General features: G+C 33.0%; 1 protein-coding gene across 1 annotated transcript; it reads right to left on the bottom strand.

The window, feature by feature from the left end:
• Nucleotides 1–1484: 1484 nt before the first annotated feature.
• LOC132605772 (EPIDERMAL PATTERNING FACTOR-like protein 6) lies at nt 1485–6804 on the bottom strand. Its single transcript, XM_060319007.1, has 3 exons — nt 6453–6804; nt 5543–5586; nt 1485–2009 (listed from the first exon to the last, which is right to left on the bottom strand). The coding sequence occupies exons 1-3, from the start codon at nt 6577–6579 to the stop codon at nt 1809–1811; spliced, it is 372 nt and encodes a 123-aa protein (XP_060174990.1). The 5' UTR covers nt 6580–6804; the 3' UTR covers nt 1485–1808.
• Between the last annotated feature and the right edge of the window lie 12974 nt (nt 6805–19778).

Here is a 19778-nt window from a genome sequence, read left to right as displayed (position 1 = left end):
TTTCAAAGAAGTTCAAATTAAAACTTTGAACTCGCTCGTTGAACTTAAATAATACTTCCTCCGTTTCAATTTATGTGAACCCATTTGATTGGGCACATAATTAACAAAGAGTGAAGATTTTTTAAACTTGTGGTTCAAAATAAGTTTTGAATATTTGTGTGGCTGTAAATCATTTCATAAAGTGAATTTGTTTCCAAATTAGGAAAAAGGGCATTCATTTTATACAAGGTATCGAACTTACGAATCTATTTTCTTTTTTATTTTGTGGTTAGTCTTTGAATCTAGAAAGAATACAGAAATAGGCTAAGAATTCACTTCGAATGAATAAATTCAGAATATTGTTTCCTGATATCTCAATTGGTCAAATTCGAAATCAAGTGTCTCCTTTCGATGAATGATCGAAAGAACCACCTTAAGTAATGAATATTATTCAGCTTTTGAGACGAAAGAACTCCTTTGCTATCAAAATATCCAATATTTCGAAAAAATTTCACTGATTACCCATAGTCAGGAATAGAATAATTGAGGGAAAGATATTACGATGATAAAAAAAAATGACCGGCAAAAGATAAATTGGCTAGTTCTCATTATTTAATTAAAAAATCCAATTGTTGGTCATTAAAGAATACAAAAGAAAGAATTTAAAATTTACAAGATACGATCTATCTGGATCTAGGTTTACATAAATTCAAACATTAAATTATATATCTCTCGAGCATGTCCTACACAGAGTGGACAGGTTTATAAGGTGCATGGGCATTTGCATGTTATTTCTGTCTTAAAAAAGAAGGCCCCCCGAGCTGAATGGCAGACATGGCATGCATATGGGAGGCATCAACACACTGCCAATACAAGCCAAAATCCCCAGCTCCAAATTCTGCTTTCTTGATTTGAACATAGTGCACAGGGCAGAGTTACAGCTTTGATTACCGGTTCAGTCGAATTCAATAATTTTAGTTTAAACTTTGTATTTGTCTAAACATCATTAAATATGTACAAATTACTAATTTAGAATCCAGTAATAAAAGGACTAGAATTCTGAATTCATAAACTGCAAATCCCGATTCCACCTCTGAATGTGCCTCTTCAAATTTCATTAGGGGGAAACTCACACAAAAACATATCCACGAATTCTCATGTCTTCAAAACCGTTCAATCATTCTTGAAAATAAGAAGAAAGAAATGATACTTTTACAATATACTACTATTTCTTTTACAAAATTGAATCATTTGAAAGATAGTATAACTGCATATAATTGTCTATAACAAATGAAATTAGAATGGACTGTAAAAAGAGGAGTCCTCCTACGTGTTTAGTAGATCAAGACTTTAAGATTGAACTTGTCAATCTTTTTTATTTAAGAATGTAAGATTTTATGTTCCCCTCCCTTCTATAATTATTTGAATATTAATACACATGGTAAGGATCCTAGCCAAAACTCCCACCGCCACGGAGGTGAAGTGAAAGCCTGAGTGAAATTGGCATCCTGATAAAAAATGAGATGGATTAAAATACATTAATATTTTACATAAAAAGATCTCTTTCAGAGTGACCAAGCCAATCAGCTCAAAAGTTTCTCTGAAAAATGAGAAACAAAATCAACATTGAGGAAAGTAGCTCTGAATTGTATTGGTGGACAAATTATATATGTACACATAAAACATCAGATCCTCAAATGGATGCTATAAACCATACTATCACTATATATCATTTCCTCATATTCCTAGCTAGCCATTAAATGTAACAAGTAAGACCTTGACATTTATATCCTTCAATTTTGCTATATATATATATATATGAATGATAACTAGGGCATGTACAACTTGTTGCCACACTTGCACCTCCAAGCTTCTGGGTAGTACTCAGCAGTCACCGGAGTCCCCGGTGGCACCGCCACGTGGACTGGCCGGCATGGTGTGCATCTGCCGCATTTTGACATGCACCGTGGTGGCGATGATCCTAGCCCGCCTAAAATCCTCCTTGTATTTCCCGTGGCCTTCTTGGATTTCTGCCTCAGGTAATATAAAGGTATGATTTTCAGAAAATACAAAAAAAGAATCTAACATAATGGATTTTTTTTTTTAATAAATTTCCAGGATTGGAGTTGTGGTGATAGTAATATTATTCATGAAGCAGGGGTGGGGGACTAAACCCCCTAACCCCCTATATAAACAGGGGCGGATCCAAAAATTTTATATCATGGGTGCTCCACTATTTTTAGTTTGAAAATTACTACATAGAGTGAGTGCTCAGTTAATAAATTTGAATGAATTACTAGATTTGTTATACAAATAACAGTGTTTGTCACAAGTAGCAGTGGATGCTTAAGCACCCATAGTACATCACATAGGTCCGCCATTGCCTATAAACATCACTGATTGCCAATGCAATCTCCATCAAGGAGAATGTAAAACATAGCTATACATTCTCAGAAATCAAAATGCTATACATTTAGCTAACAAAAAAGTTGGTCTTATCATATCTGATCCTAATATTAGGCAGGTGCATCTTATCCAAAAATTAAGGCCCCTTAGCTCCTCCCGGAAACTGAGCAACATAATGTATAGAATTTAACATTTTATTGACCTAAAATAAAATAAAAACAAATAGAGATACCACGCCATATGGACATCAAATATTTTTTCAATATTTAATAAATTGAAGTTTCCGTATTCAAAATTCCTAAAAGAGTTAAAAATGGCTCGAATGTACTGAAAATGGTTCAAATTTGTCCTCCTACCACCTTTTGACCACAATTGCTCTTAAAATTAATTTTGGGTTCAAAATGACCCCAATTGTCTTAACATTAATTTTGAGTCATTTTTAACCAAAAATTAATGTTAAGGCAATTATGGTCTAACAGGTGAAAGGAGGACATATTTGAACCATTTTCAATATGCTAGGGAATTTTTGACCATTTTCCATTAAAAATTCAGATAAAATATAAAAATGATAGTTTGAGGAGTATTTCAAGTAAATTGACAGATTTCGCTCTCAAATATTCAACTTTTACAACCGTTTGGCCATGAGAAGTTTTCACCTTTTCCTGGATTTTTTTTTTTACTTCTTTTGAAAATTACCGTTTGCCCATGAAAATTCCAAATACAATTTGAAGTAGTATTTGGAATTTGAAAAATATTTTCACTTTTTTCATTTTCATTATATTTAAATAACTAAATATTCTTTGCAAAAACTATAACCAAACATAACTCGATCTTCAAAATTCCAAATAAAATAAAAAAATATTTAATTTTCATGGCCAAACGCCTACTAACTTTTTTCCAAGTTAAGTTTATAACAAACACAACTTCAGCTTTATTTCAAATATTTTTTTTCTGTTTCCATGTTTTTCTTTTGGCTGAGTTTTGTTGACTACTAACCTAATATTCAGTAGCCCAAAAATCAGTAATTGACATGTGGCCCTAGAGCTAAGAGTTCACGAGGATATATAGTGATATATATGGGCTATGAAGAAGCACGTGAGAACATTGCTCCGTTCAATGCGCTGGTTGAAAATCAGAAAGAAGAGAAGACTTGACAAATTAGGACGAAGACAGAGACTGTTGTCTCTCTTTCTACATGTTAACGTGCACGCCTACATTTTTCCATAACAAAAATGGACCCCATTATACAGGGGCAGATGTAACATTATGTTGAGCCTGTCCCTGTTTTGGACGGGCTTATGCCTATAAGTGCAAACAATTTATAAGCTAAAAAAAATAAGTTGGGGTGCTCTAACTTATTTTTTTTTAGCTTAAACAGCTTATAAGCTACTTTAGATAAGCTAAGTCAAATGGGCCCAATTATTTTTTTGAGCTTATTTTAAGCACAAAATGACTTTAAGCTGGCCAGTCAAACACTCAAAAAAACTGAAAATAGCTTATAAGCAACTTATAAACAACTTATAAGCCAATCCAAACGGGCTCGTTATTGGATTCAACTGAATTTTTATTTGTTCATTACCTACTTAATCTGGCTCCTGAAATATATAAACTCGTAAGAGAAATTGATTCGTTTCTCCTTATTTTGGAGCAACCGTTAGTAGAAAGGATGTATTTGAGCTATTTAGCTAGTCGGAGAGCGTATTTGAGCCAAATATGTAAATGCGAGAGTTTTTTTGAGTCAAAAAGGTAACAGAGGGTATATTTGACCTATTTCGAATAGTTTAAGGGTATTTTAGCCCTTTTCTGTTTTATTTTATTAGTCTTCTCGATTGGAATCATAAAATGAGTTGTCTCCTCCTGATAATCTTTTGTATAGGTATAACTACTGTGAGCGATCTAAACTAATCTACCCTTCTCTACAAAATCAGTAAGGTGACCTAGTCTCTCGCCTAGCCTTCGTCTTCACCAGTGGCAAAGTTGAAGCGGTCAACGCCGGACTGCCACCTTTTTTCTTTAAGGTTGAGCTTGTTCAATTGAAGCTACCCTAATGTTTTTATGCCAATTGGACCACATATTTATGCATAAATTTCATTACAATTCCAATAAATAGTAGATATAAATTTATAATGTTAAAATATAAAGTATTCAACACTAAAAACCCTAAAGTTTGAATTCATAAGTTTTAAACTCCGGATATGCCGCACCAATGTCATTATATTGTTGGAACGATTTGATAATTGGGAAAGCACAGAAGAGATAACTCTTTATACTAAACGTGTATATAGATTTATAGTTTGCTACTACTAATTAGTCGCGCTAAATCTGTGTTTATAAATTTACTCAGATCATAGAAAGAAAATGGAGTGCATATTGAGAACCAATTGTCTTACTCGTTGATGGTCAAGAATATTAGTCCTAGTGGATTTATAAGTTGAAATGCCAATTTAATAGTGAGTTGGAATTTCCTGTTCAACCTATAACGGGTGATTTACAAGAATAATTTTGGAGGTATATGATTTTGAACTTTTAATCTCGGTTGCATTATGGACAAAAATTTTGATTTTTGATCCAAAAGGTTTACTCATAGATATGGGAGTCAAAAGGTCATTGGATGTAATCCCTAGCTTATAACAAGAAATTTTTACACTACACATCAACAGAGCTCACAACAACAAATAATCCTAATCTTCTTTATTTATTATTCACAGATTTTAGCAAGTATAATCATCACTAATTATACATTTGGTATATGTTGAGTATACACCAGCAATGACTATAATCTATTAGGGTTAGGCGGGTGACATTTTTTCTGAATGACTGACTAAAATGTTAATATTGGTTGGTCCTCAAACGCGGGCGATTGTTGTGGACCAATTATTTGCATTGATTACAAAGAGTATCATTAGTGAGTTTATAGGTTGATATGACTCACTTAATAGACTAATTTTAGACTATTTTTTTTAGTTAGTACTCTTGTTCAACCTATAAAAGTGCACCAAATATTGGTTAGTTTCTAGAAAATCAAGGTAATAGTTTTGGTACTTACATTCCACCTCCCCATTAATTGTCATAAACTGTAACTAACTGACTCAAGTTAGAAACAAAGTGAATGTGTAGAAGTTAAAGATTGGGAACTATAAGTAGATAGTTAACACACCTGGAAGGAAAAATCAGCTTTAGCAGCCAACCCAAAATTGATTTCTGTAAAGATGAAAATGGAAAGAGCATGAAGGTCAAAAAGTAAAATATACATTTAGCCATAACTAATTAAGTAGCCGTATTTAACTTCTAAACGTTGATAATATACAAAATTTAAACTATCATGTCATCTTGAGCTTAATTAAAGGCACTTCCTATAATAAATAAAACTAATAACTTTGCATACAGAAAAACCTTCTCCATCAAGTTAAATTGCACTATTCATGTCAAGATTTTATTTTCACTTTCAGTGAATATAAGATAAATCGTAATTAAATTAAGTTGTGCAGCACTAATAAAGAAAATATCTTAATGTTGATTAAACATCGCTAGAGTATAATTAAGAGATGAAAACAAATTAAAAATTATTTGCTTTATCCCAATTTATATGAAGGGGTTCGGAGTATGAGGGTGATCAAAACACTTAAATTTGATTATGAATTCAAATATAAATTCTTCAAAAATTTTAAAATAAAATTTATATATTTGAAAACTACACAAAACGTACTAGTACAAATCAACATGGCTATTATTCACAATATTTCAAAAAAAAAAAATATGAGAAAATTGTAACAAAAAAATTGCTGAGCTCCCCAAATAGTAACACCTTCACATCAAATGAGATGAATAATAGTAATTAACATGCTATAATATGTTAAAACACTCTAATTATGTAAGGATCTTTGTGTTGTCAGTGTATCTAACTATCTAACTATGGAGGCTAAAACCTCCGCGAATTACAACTTTCGACCTCCACAATTATCCAGTTTTTTGTAGAAACCTAAACTCATAACTTAAATCCCTATATTTATTATGATATCCAGATGATTAGTGTATGTTTAAAATATGAAATATAATCAAAAACTTACCATAGAGACTTGTAGAGATGAGGGTGTTGTAAGCTGCAAAAAAGAAGAGGAAGAAGAAGGAAATTGAGAAAAAGAGAAGGATGTTTTTCTGTATAATCCTCCATCTGACACTGCAGTAGGACTCCATGGACACGAGGAAAAGAATGATGACCACAAAGATATATTATAGTGAAATTAAGATAAATTATTACAAAGTAAATCAAGATCTGCTAAATGCAAATTTGATAACTTTGATCATTCTGACTCACATACGAGAGAGAGAGAAAAAAAGAAAAGTGTAGTTAAGGAAGTAGAAGAAATTGAGGGAAAACTGCAGAAAGAAGGTGGCAAGAAATTACTTGACTTATTGATGCATATAGTGTAAAAGAAATTAACATTTATAATTTAATCGATAATATTTTGACTTGTTATATGAATTTAAGTTATATACTATGTAAAGATTTTTTACAATATTATTGCTGTTTAACATGTGACAGTTACTATTTTTACCAACTTAAGTACTAACTAATGTTTAAAGATTTGTCTATAATTATCTTATAAGTAACCTGATTGTTTAAATACATTACACTATCAATGAATATACAATAACTTGAACATTGACATTACCAAGAGGTTAAATTTTGTGCATTGTCAGTGAATTAATTTCTTATACCATCCGGTTAAATTCACTTACAACTATAAGTAAATTTTCTTACCAAATTAATATAAATTGACTTGACGGTGTAAGAATACTTACATTGTTAGCAGGTATGACTTAAATCGATTAAATTTTTTACATCGGAAGATTAAGTTGACCTACAATAATAAATAACTTTTCGTATCAAATCTAATAAGTTAATATGAAAAATAGAATAATAATCTGTTATAATATATCATATTTCAATTATGTAAAACTAATTTACACTATTAGTATATTTAACTTAAATCCGTACATTACGGTGCCCAGTTCATCTAAATCCAATACTTTTGACGTTTAGCATAAAGTTATGTGTAACATTTCACTAAAATAGCAAATAAATTATATATATGAATCCATAACTTCAAAAATATAATGAGTTAAATTCTACAAACCTTAAAAATTAAATCCAATAGAATTTATATTATTGACCCGCCTCTGCTGACAATGAAAATATGTTTTTACAATGTAAATCACCAAAACAGATACTATAATCACTTGTAATGTCTCACAAAAACTAGTAATTCAATATCTAATAGTACAAATTGTCTACTTCAACAGGTTAAAATACATGAAGAACTAAAAATTCTCTAGACATCCGAATATATAAAAATCAAATTTTGATACCACTAAAGCATGCATATAATACAAACTCAAATAAAAGGGTGAAGGACCTCGATATTAGAGTGAACAGTTACCCTCTGTTTTGCTATGTCTAGTTCTCAGATTCTCCTGCACACATTTTCCGACTGTCTTCGAATTTTCCCAACCCAGTAACAAAACTTCAACTACTCCCAGGCCCCAGCCTCTTATTCTGCAAAAAGTTACTGTCCTTTTCCATAATCCCACTTTAGTAATACTACATTATTAGCAATTTATGTAAGTACTCGTAATACTTATATTATTGTTCATGTTAATGCAGTGGTAAGTCAAAAATTTATTAAGTGACTTCGAAATATTAAACAATGAATAGGCGAAAAAATTAAGAAAATTTAACATATAATATATGTACATATAAAAAGTTAATCGATCTATACGTTGTAATTTTTCAACGAAAAGAAGTCTCAATTCGTCAGTTAATCGATCTATACGTTGTAATTTTTCAACGAAAAGAAGTCTCAATTCCTTTGACGAAGGTGGCTCAGCCATTATGGTCACGGTTAGGTTTTATTAATTGATTACTCTTTTGGCAGTACAGTAGTAAGCAGTGTCAAAATATTTACATAATTATGTCTCTTATAAAGATATTTTATTTAGTTTTTATGATAAGTGTTAATTTGAAAAAATAGTAAAAAATAAATAAATCAAGTTATATACACCGTCAGCTTAAAGAGAGCTTTTTACACTATCATGTCGGCCAACGGATATCTAAACGTATCTCCTTCAAACGTGTGAGATATGTAATCTTGAAAATAAGGTAGGTCACTGTCACGACCCGGCTAGGGGGCCGCGACGAGCACCCGGTGCTACCCCACCCGGGCACCCCTTATCGTACATGACATAACATCTAAGCGAACCGTAAATCAAATCAAGCATTGTGGTCATTAATCATGTTAGTCCCATTGGACGACCATCATCATTTAACATATCATTGGCATCTATGCCACGTCAAATGTACAAGGCCGACGAGGCCAACAAAAGATATACAAAACATAGGCCGACATGGCCAAACATCTCTACCCACATACACATGACTACGAGCCTCTAAGAATATGACATATCATATGAGCGGGACAGGACTCCGCTATGCCCATAATTATATACACAAAAGAATGACTACCCAAAAGCTCTAGCTCCGAAGAAATGGAGCTCTGCTATGCAATCTCTGGATAAGCAGCTATGGATCAAGTCTGTCTCCCGGTGCACCTGCGGGCATGACGCAGCGTCCACAAACAAAAGGACGTCAGTACGAAGAATGTACTGAGTATGTAAAGCGTGATCAACATCGATATAGAGGCATAATAAGCAACATATGAAATATCATAGGAAGGGAGACATTATTATCGTCATCATGGTACATACTTGCTTTTCCATAGGGACTTCTCATTTCTAATACGTGTCATATGCACATAGTCTTATCACATTCATATTCATATTGTATACATAGTCATATCATCTACATAGTATTTACATATCATACCCGACCTCGTAGGATCGGTGTTTCATACATACTTGGCCAACCAAGGCTCAAGATCATACATACTTGGCCCTACCAAGGCATCAGGGTCATCCGTACCATCTGCAGAGGTGTGCGCGCGTTTCGTAATCGTATACATACTTTATACATAGTCATATACATATATTCTTACCCGGCATCATAAGCTCGGGGTCTTATCATAGCCCTTCATAGGCACACATATACATATATAATAGCTCGTAAGCATCTCTAATCTCATTTTACTCTCATCATCATTACTATCCTCATCATTATCGTTACATCTACATTACAGACTTACTCGTCATACGAGGAACATAGTATAATCATAGCACATATCAAGGGTCGTGAGCTTACGAGCTCGGGATGTCAACCATTTGAAGACAACATACTCATATAGAGGGATTAGGAATTTGGCCAAGAACCATGCCTTAGGAAAGAAGGGTTAGCCTCACATACCTCTTCGTCGAACTATTCTACACTTGCGCGTACTCCTTCGATGCTCAAGTTTCTACCTTCATTTAATATTATAACAATAGCCATTAGTCATTCATATTATCCACATTCTTCATTTTACCCTCCATTGACCATTTTAGCATATACTTCTACCATCCAAGTATTTCAACTCCCCAATATGTTAACCAACATATAAATATCATGAATCTTACCTTAGATGATGTAGGAACAAGCTTTGGTTGATAATACTTCACTTTGAGCAAAACCCTAGTTTTTCTCCATTTGCACTTCTTGACTTGAATGGTATTTAATGGATTGCTTACACTTGATTCACTTATTTATGTTGTTGGAGACTTATAATCCTTGAAAACTTATGAAATAAATGTAGAGAGATGATTCTAGAGAGAAGTGGTGTAATGTAGAAATGAAATAAATCAAGTCTTGGTCCTCATATTTAATGAATTGAAAATCTGTGCTGAGGTGAACAGTGGTCGTCCATGGAGGTTTACGGTCCGTATTCCAGTTTACGGACCGTCCCTCGTGGTCGTCTTTAACCTTAAGCAGAACCAGAAACTTTGGCTGCATGCATGGTGATTTACGACCATGGTTTACGGGCCGTAAATCACTTTACGGTCCGTCCTCCTGATCGTATTTTACCATTTCTCAACTGGGCAGAAAGTTGAAACCTTGCATGCCAATTTACGACTGCCAGTTTACGGACCGTATTCCATTTTACGGTCCGTATTCTGCACTTTACGACCACTGGGCAGTTTTGCCAACTTTCAACTTTTCACATTTCTCGACTTTTCATTCTAATCATTCTCGTCCATTTACGCACATTGCTCATGAAACATTATACACTCGCACACATCACTAGTTCGTTCACTTGCGTTCCAACGGGGAATTTTCCGAGGTGTAACAATCACCTGCTAACCGAAAGTGACTTGATAGGATAAAAAGTTCTTACACTAATAGTGTATATAACTTAAAACTCTAATAAAATGGTAACTAACATGTTATCACGTGTTAAACTACACTAAAGTTGTATATAACTTGAACTCAACTCAAATTGTCTTATTTTTAGTCTATAATATCATACGTTATCGAATCGCTTAAAAGATGATTGCAACTAATTATATATATATATATATATATATATATATATATATATATTACCTAGCATTGTTGATAACCGCAAACTAAAGAGTAAGCAAGTTAAGTTCCATGAATAATAAAAAAAAATATTACACTATCAATATATATTAGCTCAAATACAATATCAAGAAATGGAAAACCTTCTATTCAACCCATCATTTTCTGCTATACAAGCATGTGCAGAGAGAGAGAGATGCAAACACAATCAAGTCCAAAGATCTGTTGTTGAAAAGGATCACACTTGATGGCGATGCCTATATTTGAGCCTACATTTATTCCACAAGAAATTGACGTGAATATATAGATGTCTCCATGTATTGTCTCAATATATAGTATACTATTTATTTTTCAAAAGTTTATAGGTAGTTCTATGTCACTTTCTGGATGTGTAATCAACCTTGCTACAATGCATTAGGAATAGAAATGTTTTGGTAGGTAGCCACTATGTAGCTGATTTTCCACAATAATGGATAAAGTTTTTTCCTATAGAAACCACATTTTTCTTTCTAAAGTAAAAACATTTGGGGTTTTATTGATATAATTATATTATATGATAACTTCGAACTTTCGATGAGTTCAAAGAGCTAATGCAGAAATATCTAAAAATAAGACGGACAATTCCTTTTTCCCCCTCTCGATTCGGATAATAGTTTTGAGGTTCCCACTAATTCGGATTTGCACCGCGCACATAAGGCCATTAAAAAGGGAAGTCTTCCATGTACCATGACTTGTTCCATTCTATCTTCTTGAATTAAGAAATCTACTTAAGAGTTAAGGATCGTATTCATTCCTACAACTACCCTCGGTGGTTTTACACTATCAAGTACGGATATATAAGTTAAACTCCTCTATAATAACTAAATTATAATTCATATTCAACTGTTGTTTTTTACATTTTCCATACCTTTCTACTTCTTGTCAGAATGATATAAACTTGCTCACACTTGATTTTTGCATTAAATTGAGTAATTTAACCTTCGTATAAATATTAAAGTGAGACTATGAGCCCGTTTGGATTGGCTTATAAGTTGGCTTATAAGCTGTTTTCAGTTTTTTTGAGTGTTTGGCTGGCCAGCTTAAAGTCATTTTATGCTTAAAATAAGCTCAAAAAAATAATTGGACCCATTTGACTTAGTTTATCTAAAGCAGCTTATAAGCTGAAAACAGCTTATAAGCCAAAAAAAATAAGTTGGACTATCCCAACTTATTTTTTTCAGCTTATAAGCTGCAAACAGCTTTAAGCTGTAAGCCAATCCAAACGGGCTCTATATATCATTCAAATACAATTAAGTGATAAATATGGCATATTTGAAATACATATTTTGCATTTATTGTTGTAAATACCGGATGCATATAATTATCAGAAAGGGGTCAAATATACCCCTGAACTATCACAAAAGGGTTAAATATACCCCTCGTTATACTTTGGGTTCAAATATACCTTTCCTGTTATACTTTGGGTTCAAATATACCCCTCTATTATACTTTAGGTCCAAATATACCCCTCCTCCGTTAAAATTGTCCATGGTGGACATGAGCTATGATATGACACCGACAACTAGGTGAGGTGGACACCACATGGCATGCCACCTCACCACCCCAATCCATTACCCCTCTTTTTCCTTCTTCTTTCACCATTACCATCTCCTTTTCTCCACAACCTTTGCCACCAGTAGCACCACCACACCACCATCTCCACCTTCATCATATTAGAGGGCCACCACTGACATCAACCTTTGCCAATTCTAAGTAAACATTTTGAGAAAATTCATGATTTTGAAAATTTTATTTATTTTGTTTTCTTCTTTTCTGTTTTCTTTATTGAGTTTTTACATGCTATAAATATATATATATGCTTGCTTTGATAAAAAAAAAAAAACAAAAAAAAAACAAGGTTTCACGGTAATTGTGCGTTTTTTGGTTCTCTATAGTACTAATTAACAAAACTAACTATTAATTAAATAAAGGGATGAGTATCCAACTTTGTATTTCAGTTTGCATTTTTAATCAAAAAAGGAGAAAGATCTTCACTGGAATCAGTGGAAGTATTCAGTTTGATGAGTACTTTAAGTAATTTTTACCTAAGTCTAACTATTGAGATGAAGGTGGTGCTAATGGTGGCAAAGGTTGTGGAGGGAGGAGATGGTGGTGGTGGAAGAAGAAGGGGAAGAGAAGGGTAAATGGGTTGGGCGTGGTGAGGTGGTATGTCATGTCGTGTCCACCTCACCTAGTTGTCAGTGTCACATCATATCTTATGTCCACCATGAACAATTTTAACGGAGGAGGGGTATATTTGGACCCAAAGTATAATGGAGGGGTATATCTGAACCCAAAGTATAACGGTAAGGGTATATTTGGACCCAAAGTATAACGAGGGGTATATTTAACCATTTTGTCACAGTTCAGGGGTATATTTGACCATTTTCCGTATAATTATTTAGCTTTTTTCCAACTTAACTAAACATTTGGGGTAAATAATAGCTTCACTTTTAGAGAAATAATTGGGTTACACTTAGTAGACTGATATTCTCCCTCCTCGTGTAATTACCGTCACTTAAAATATTTATTATGTTGTTTTTAAATATGTGAATTTATTTTTTAAAAATTTAAAATTTTCATATCCGCACTCATGGTCAAAATTAAAATGTACGATTCTCGAAATCCGAACAGTAACACCTGAGTTGGGACTTGGGGGTAATATTTTACTAAGATTAATTTCATCAACAACCCCAATAAATTAAAAGGCAAATTCTACCCTCTCAATCAATCTATCATTTTTTTCCTTAGATTCCAAAGGCAATGATGTACAGACAAAAACATACGTACGAACATAATAGTTGGTACATATGTTTGGTACTTGGAAAACTCCTTTTCAAGAACTTCAATTTAAATTAACATATATATGTATGCAATTGTTTGTCTTGTATAGTGTACTGTGGATTAGAAATTATCTTTGGCATGTTTTCCCTTCAGGTTGTTTGGTCCAAATCAAACCTCTAAGAAAACCTAACAATGTCTGTCGTATTGATGTGCAGAGACATTTCATGATGTCCTGTCTTTCTGATGAAACTTGAATTTTTTTTACCACACGTAGGGTACTCTCTAGTCTTTACCGCTTGACAAAAAAAATCATTTTATATATTAGTAAATAATATTTCTTTTAGAATATATGTTTTGGTCTTTCGGTTATTAGTAAATTCTAATTCTAGTCCAATTGATAGCTGACTAAGGATATTTAACATTCAATTACTTGAAATGTGCACTTTTGATCCTTTTGCTTGTGAATATCACAAATTTACGATAATTATTGATTGTTTCATCAGTTAATATCCATGTATTATATTAAGCTTGTATTTTTACTCTATACTGAGGGTAATATGGTTTTAAAAGTAGGTCAAATATAACATATTTCTTATATAAAGGGACAAAAAGTACACATTTAGGAGCCGTTTGGACATGATTTGAAACCATGATATGAAATCCGTGATTTGAATTATGATGATTTGAAGTTGAAGTTTTGTTTGGACATGCAATTTGGATTTCTTAAGTTGTATGTTTCCTTATAGATATAAAAATCCCACAAGTTGTGAAAACCATAAAAAAAAAATTCAGTTCTTATACAATCTTACCAAATGAGCAAATCCTGGCACATAACAAAATGAATACGCTACTAAAATGCCTTTCTGAAAAATACATCAATTGTCAAACTTTAGTTCAATAAAAAAGAATATTGAACGTGAGTTGTAGTGTAACTGTTCTTTTATATAATACTCTCACATGGTATGGACAATCTCTTAATATACTACCAACTTGCAGATCTTTTAATATTTGATATAAATTGTTGTAAACATAGTTGGCAAATATATCTACCAACTTATAGATCTTTGTTTACAAAATATAAACTTATGGATCAAATTTTATATTTAAAAATTTGGAAATCATGATTTGAAATTCCAAATCACTCCTTTTTGGAGAATTTGGGATTTGAAATTATGATATGAAGTTGAAGTTGAAATTTTGTGCAAATTGCAACAAACGCTGATTTGAAATCAAAATATAAAATCATGATTGCATATCGCATGGCCAAACGCCTACTTAATTAATAGAAGATTAAATGTGCTAAGTCATATATCACAAGAATTAAAATCAAAATTTATTAAATATTAAGGAACGACAAGTGCTATTGTCCCAAATATTAATTTAGGACAGGAAGTAAATCTTCGAATCGCCACTATCCCAAATTCAAATTACAAAATCCTATATGTCTCTAGGCTCTGTTGAAGGTCTTTGTCCAGCTTAATCAGGAAACTAATCATTTGATTAATTAGTGTCATTATTTGAGCTCTTGTACTATTAGGTTAAAACTTAATAAGGACTGCGCCAAAGCTATATGGTTTAAAGATATTTTTTGTTATTATTACAGAATTGTCTTATATTATCCACTACATGTATGAAACTAAACGCACACAAATTCAATTTGGTGCTAATATTTAAGTGATGCCCTAAGTTCATAAATTTTTACATTTCATAACATCTTAAAAATATGCGGTGTCTGAAGTTAATCTTGACAAAATCTAACACTCTGAAGTTTCATGTAGCTGACATCAAGCATTCTCCCTGAAGTTCAGATATTTTTGCTGGACTTCGGCCATATTTGTCTGAAGTTCATGTTCATATTCTTGAAGTTTAATAATTTTTGCTTGAACTTCAGTCATATAAAATTGTTCAGAAGTGAGTAGACGTTAAAAGAGAAAATAAATTGAATCTTCTATTAATTAAATGTGTGCTCAAAAGGGCATAATCATAATCCTATAAGTTTGACACAGGTCAACAAATATCCACATGATCAGTCAAGTTAGATAATCACACTATAATCAATCTTTCAATTGAGCATTAAAGACAATCAATAAAATGACATGACGTGATATGCAAATGCAATCCAAAGGTCATCTAGCAACCGGTATACACACTCTTTTATGGGAGAATGACCTATATATACATAAGAATAGTGTATATTTACAAAATATAACGATATTTTTTAGTTTACAAAACATATCAATAGATTTCTTACAAAACATATACGAAAATTTTCGTTCAAAATTTTGTGTGTGGATTGTGTATATCTCGCTTAAAGCTTTAAATTTTCGCTCAGAATTTTGTATATGAAATATGTATTTTTCGCTCAAGGTTTAAAATTTTCGCTCAAATTTTTTGTGTATGAAATATGTATATCTCGCTCAAGGTTTAGAATTCTCACATTTTTCTTGTATGAAAACTGTATAAATTTTTTATAAAGTTTATGTTAGGTTTCAGAAATTAAAACAACTACAGCCACATTGTGTACAACTTTCATACAAATTTGAATCTCGTTTCAAAATTTCATTGAAATTAATACCACTACAACAACATTTTATACAATTTTCATTCAATATTGTGTGATAGATCAAATTAAGAGTAATACATTAAAATAGAAAGAGTTTGGCTGAAAACGTGCATTTGATTGTTGTAAATCCGTAACAGATGACGACATTGATTTGATCAATGGTGGCTGGAATCGCAAGCAAAAGGCCAATTTGGGGGCTCATGGTTTCAGATTTTTGAGTTTTATTCATACTATTGGTGAAAGAAAGATCCAAACTCAATAACTTCGAATAAAAAATTCCTATATCTATTCAATTGAAAAAGTAGATCTAATCTATAATGGTAATAAAATTGGAGAAAGCCATAGATTTTCTTTCGTCATTGCAATCATCGTTGTCACTTAACTCAGAAAATTCAGTAGATCTAATGGAGAATCTCAGTGGTTCTGAATTCTCGCCGCTAATCTCAACCGTCGTTTCTTCTCTGGGTCGCCCGCCTCTTCTGGCCGCCGCACTTCCGTCGTCAACCTCCTCCGTCGTCTCCATGTTTCTGGCACTACTTCCTGCTCCGCCGTCAACCTCCTCCGCTCAGGAAAAAGGGAAGATCGAGAGAGATGTTTTCACCTCTATATTTTCTTTTCTAGATTTGTTGTGTGAACAAAAGGGGAGGAAAGGGTGGCTTTTAATTGTTTCAGATCCATTATGTTTTGTAATTTTATTGGTATGTTTTGTAAATAAAAAAAAGTATTCTTATATTTTGTAATATAGAGTTTTAAGTAGTATTATTAGGTCATTTTTCCCTCTTTAATAGGGACACGTGACTCATTTGAGATTCGCGAAAGTCCATACAAATTTCTTTTAGCTGTCATTTTGAGTAAATCCAATGGGTCAAGTCATCTCAACAATGAAATAACCAAGTTAAACTAATACTTTTGTTGGGGTTTATATGGTTTCAATTGAATTAGTTTTTCAAAAGAAAAAATCAAACTAACTATTCCGGTTCAAAAACTATATAATCGAATTAAACTAACATAAATGTCGTTTATTTTTGTTTCTGGGCTCTTCATATACACATTCACGTACATAATCACATTCTTAAAAGCAAGAGAAAAATAAATAATTGATGTGTCTATCATTCGTCGAAAAGGTAAATGTAGAAAGAAAAATAAAGTATTACTACAACAACATACCCAGTGTAATCCCATAAAAATGGGGTCTAGGGAGGGTAAAGTGTACGCAATCCTTACCTCTATCTTGAGAGGTACAGCGGCTGTTTTCGATAGATCCTCGCCACAAGAGATACTTTTGTGTGTAAGAAAAATTACAGGAGATTAATCAAGTAACTATAATAATACATAGTGGATAGTCTCAAATCTAAATTACAGCGCCTCCTTAGAACAGTTCTTTTGCAACGTAATCAATCTAACTATAAAATAAGACATCAAAAAGTTCAGAAAACAAAATAGGAAAGAGTAATGAAGGAGTTATAAGATTATAGCCAAATACCATTCCCCCATCTAATTTACAAAATATGTACACAATGTATAGGTAATATATACTTTATATTGAATATACATATATATACTAACATACATATAGATAATATCTATAGTCGAACTGTATACTTTATACTACAACAACAACAACCCAGTAAAATCTCACCAGGTGGGGTCTGGGGAGGGTAGAATGTAAGCAGAAGAGTATATTGTATACTAAATATGCATATATTATACATACCTATACACAGCATATACAGCTAAAGTATTGATGCAAGCCGAGTTGCCTCAAGGACACTTAAAGGACCGTCTCGTGGAGCCAAAGTTTGGATGATAGCATGGAGAGGACGGATGGGAGATGGAAGAGCATTAAAGTGGCCAACGAGCAAGGAAGGCTATGTTTGCAAGAGGCCACATTCGCAAATTCATGATTTCCATTCTCCACAAAACTAGCCAAACAAGGCTCTTGCCTCATTTATGGCATTTATGTAATAATAGGGTCTTCTATTATTTAGTTAGTATAAATAGCTAGTCTTTTATTTCATTAGGGAGATTTTGATGAATTGATAAATTTATGAGTGATTTTGAGAGTTGTCTCTAGAGAGAGAAACTTGTGAGAGAGGCCATGGATGGCTCTTGTTGAATCTTTGATTGTTGAAAGGATTGGTTGCTTGGGAATTCAATTCCCTCGAGGTCATCCTAAGAGGTTGGTGCTATCTAGAGTGTAATTAGGAGGTCTTGGTTATTGAAGAACCTTGGTTGCCTAATTGTGCCTATTTTTGTGTCAATCAATCTATCTTTTCTTTTCCTTTTGTTTATATTCTTAATTTCTCATTTCCGCGTATCCGTTATTGTATCAATTAGTATCAGAGCTTAGCTTAGGTTTGTTCCATCAAATCTAGTCTTGGGTTTTGATTCAACAAAAAAGAAATCGAATTAAAAAAAAAAACTCGAATTTTCTTGTTGATTTTGTTGAATCTAGTGTTAGATTTGAGTTTCTTAGAGTTTTAGGGTTTCAAATCCGAAGTTTCGAGTCATTCCAAATTGTTTTGAGATTTTCACCATTGTTGAGTTGAAGAACTTGAAGAACTTGAAGTGAATCTTGTTGATTTGGGGGAAATTGGGACTTGAAACTTATTGAGCTTTGTTCTACAAGTCTTGGAGAGTCTAAATCTAAAATTTGAAGGAAAAACAAGTTGATTTGAAGGTAGTTGGAAATTTGAAATTGTTGGTGTTCTTGAAGATCTTCAAATCTTCATAGGGAAGAAGACTCTCCAAAAGGGCATTTAATCCAAAGTTTTCAAGTCAAGATTTGGGAAAAGTGTTTTTCTACCCCAAAGGAAAAAAAAATACTAGGTTGAGTGGGCCCAGGAACGTCATCAGATCCAAGGAATTTGGTCCAAAATTCGAGAAGTTCGAGTTCAACACGAAAATCTCGCTGAAGCTGGGAACATTGCCAATTACGGACCGTAATTTGGGGTCGTAAACTTGGACCTTGAAATAGTAGCTCACTAGAATTTGGCAACATCGTTAAATACAGACCGTAAACCACTATACGGACCGTAAATCACAATACGGACCGTATTCCGTAACCGTATAAAATGACCAAGGATTGGAGCATTCTGCCTAGGAAAGACATCGTTAAATACGGACCGTAAACCCAAAATACGGACCGTAAACCACAATACGGCCCGTATCTTGTGGGTCGTAAAAGGCAAGGAACATTCTGTTTTGGGCATCACTAAATACGGACACGAAATACGGACCGTATTTTGTCAAGCTCAAACCGTATACTCAAGGTACCTTTTCAAGTCCAAATTTCATTTCATCCCACTTCCATTTCTCAAAAATTTCTTGATCCTTAATTGATGGTCTTGTGTCCCTAATCCTTTGGCGGGGAACAAAAAAAAAATTGATGGTCAAATTGATACCTTGGATCAATTGGGACTTCCCGGTCGTATTTTCAAGTTATCACCTACCCGGGCCCTAAATTTTAGTTATTTTCCGGATATTTGCATTCCATTTTCT

Source organism: Lycium barbarum, chromosome 8 (assembly GCF_019175385.1).
Source record: "Lycium barbarum isolate Lr01 chromosome 8, ASM1917538v2, whole genome shotgun sequence".
In the NCBI taxonomy this organism is placed as follows: domain Eukaryota; kingdom Viridiplantae; phylum Streptophyta; class Magnoliopsida; order Solanales; family Solanaceae; genus Lycium; species Lycium barbarum.
Note: the sequence above shows the minus strand (reverse complement) of the source record. Positions and strands in the feature narration are given on the sequence as shown.

Excerpts from the sequence above, each read along its gene's own strand:
- LOC132605772 (XM_060319007.1), bottom strand. The coding sequence starts at position 6,579 with ATGGAGTCCTACTGCAGTGTCAGATGGAGGATTATACAGAAAAACATC. Across the intron at positions 5,587-6,452 it reads CATCTCTACAAGTCTCTATG|AAATCAATTTTGGGTTGGCT; the intron begins GTAAGTTTTTGA and ends TCATCTTTACAG. Across the intron at positions 2,010-5,542 it reads AAGCTGATTTTTCCTTCCAG|AAATCCAAGAAGGCCACGGG; the intron begins GTGTGTTAACTA and ends TACCTGAGGCAG.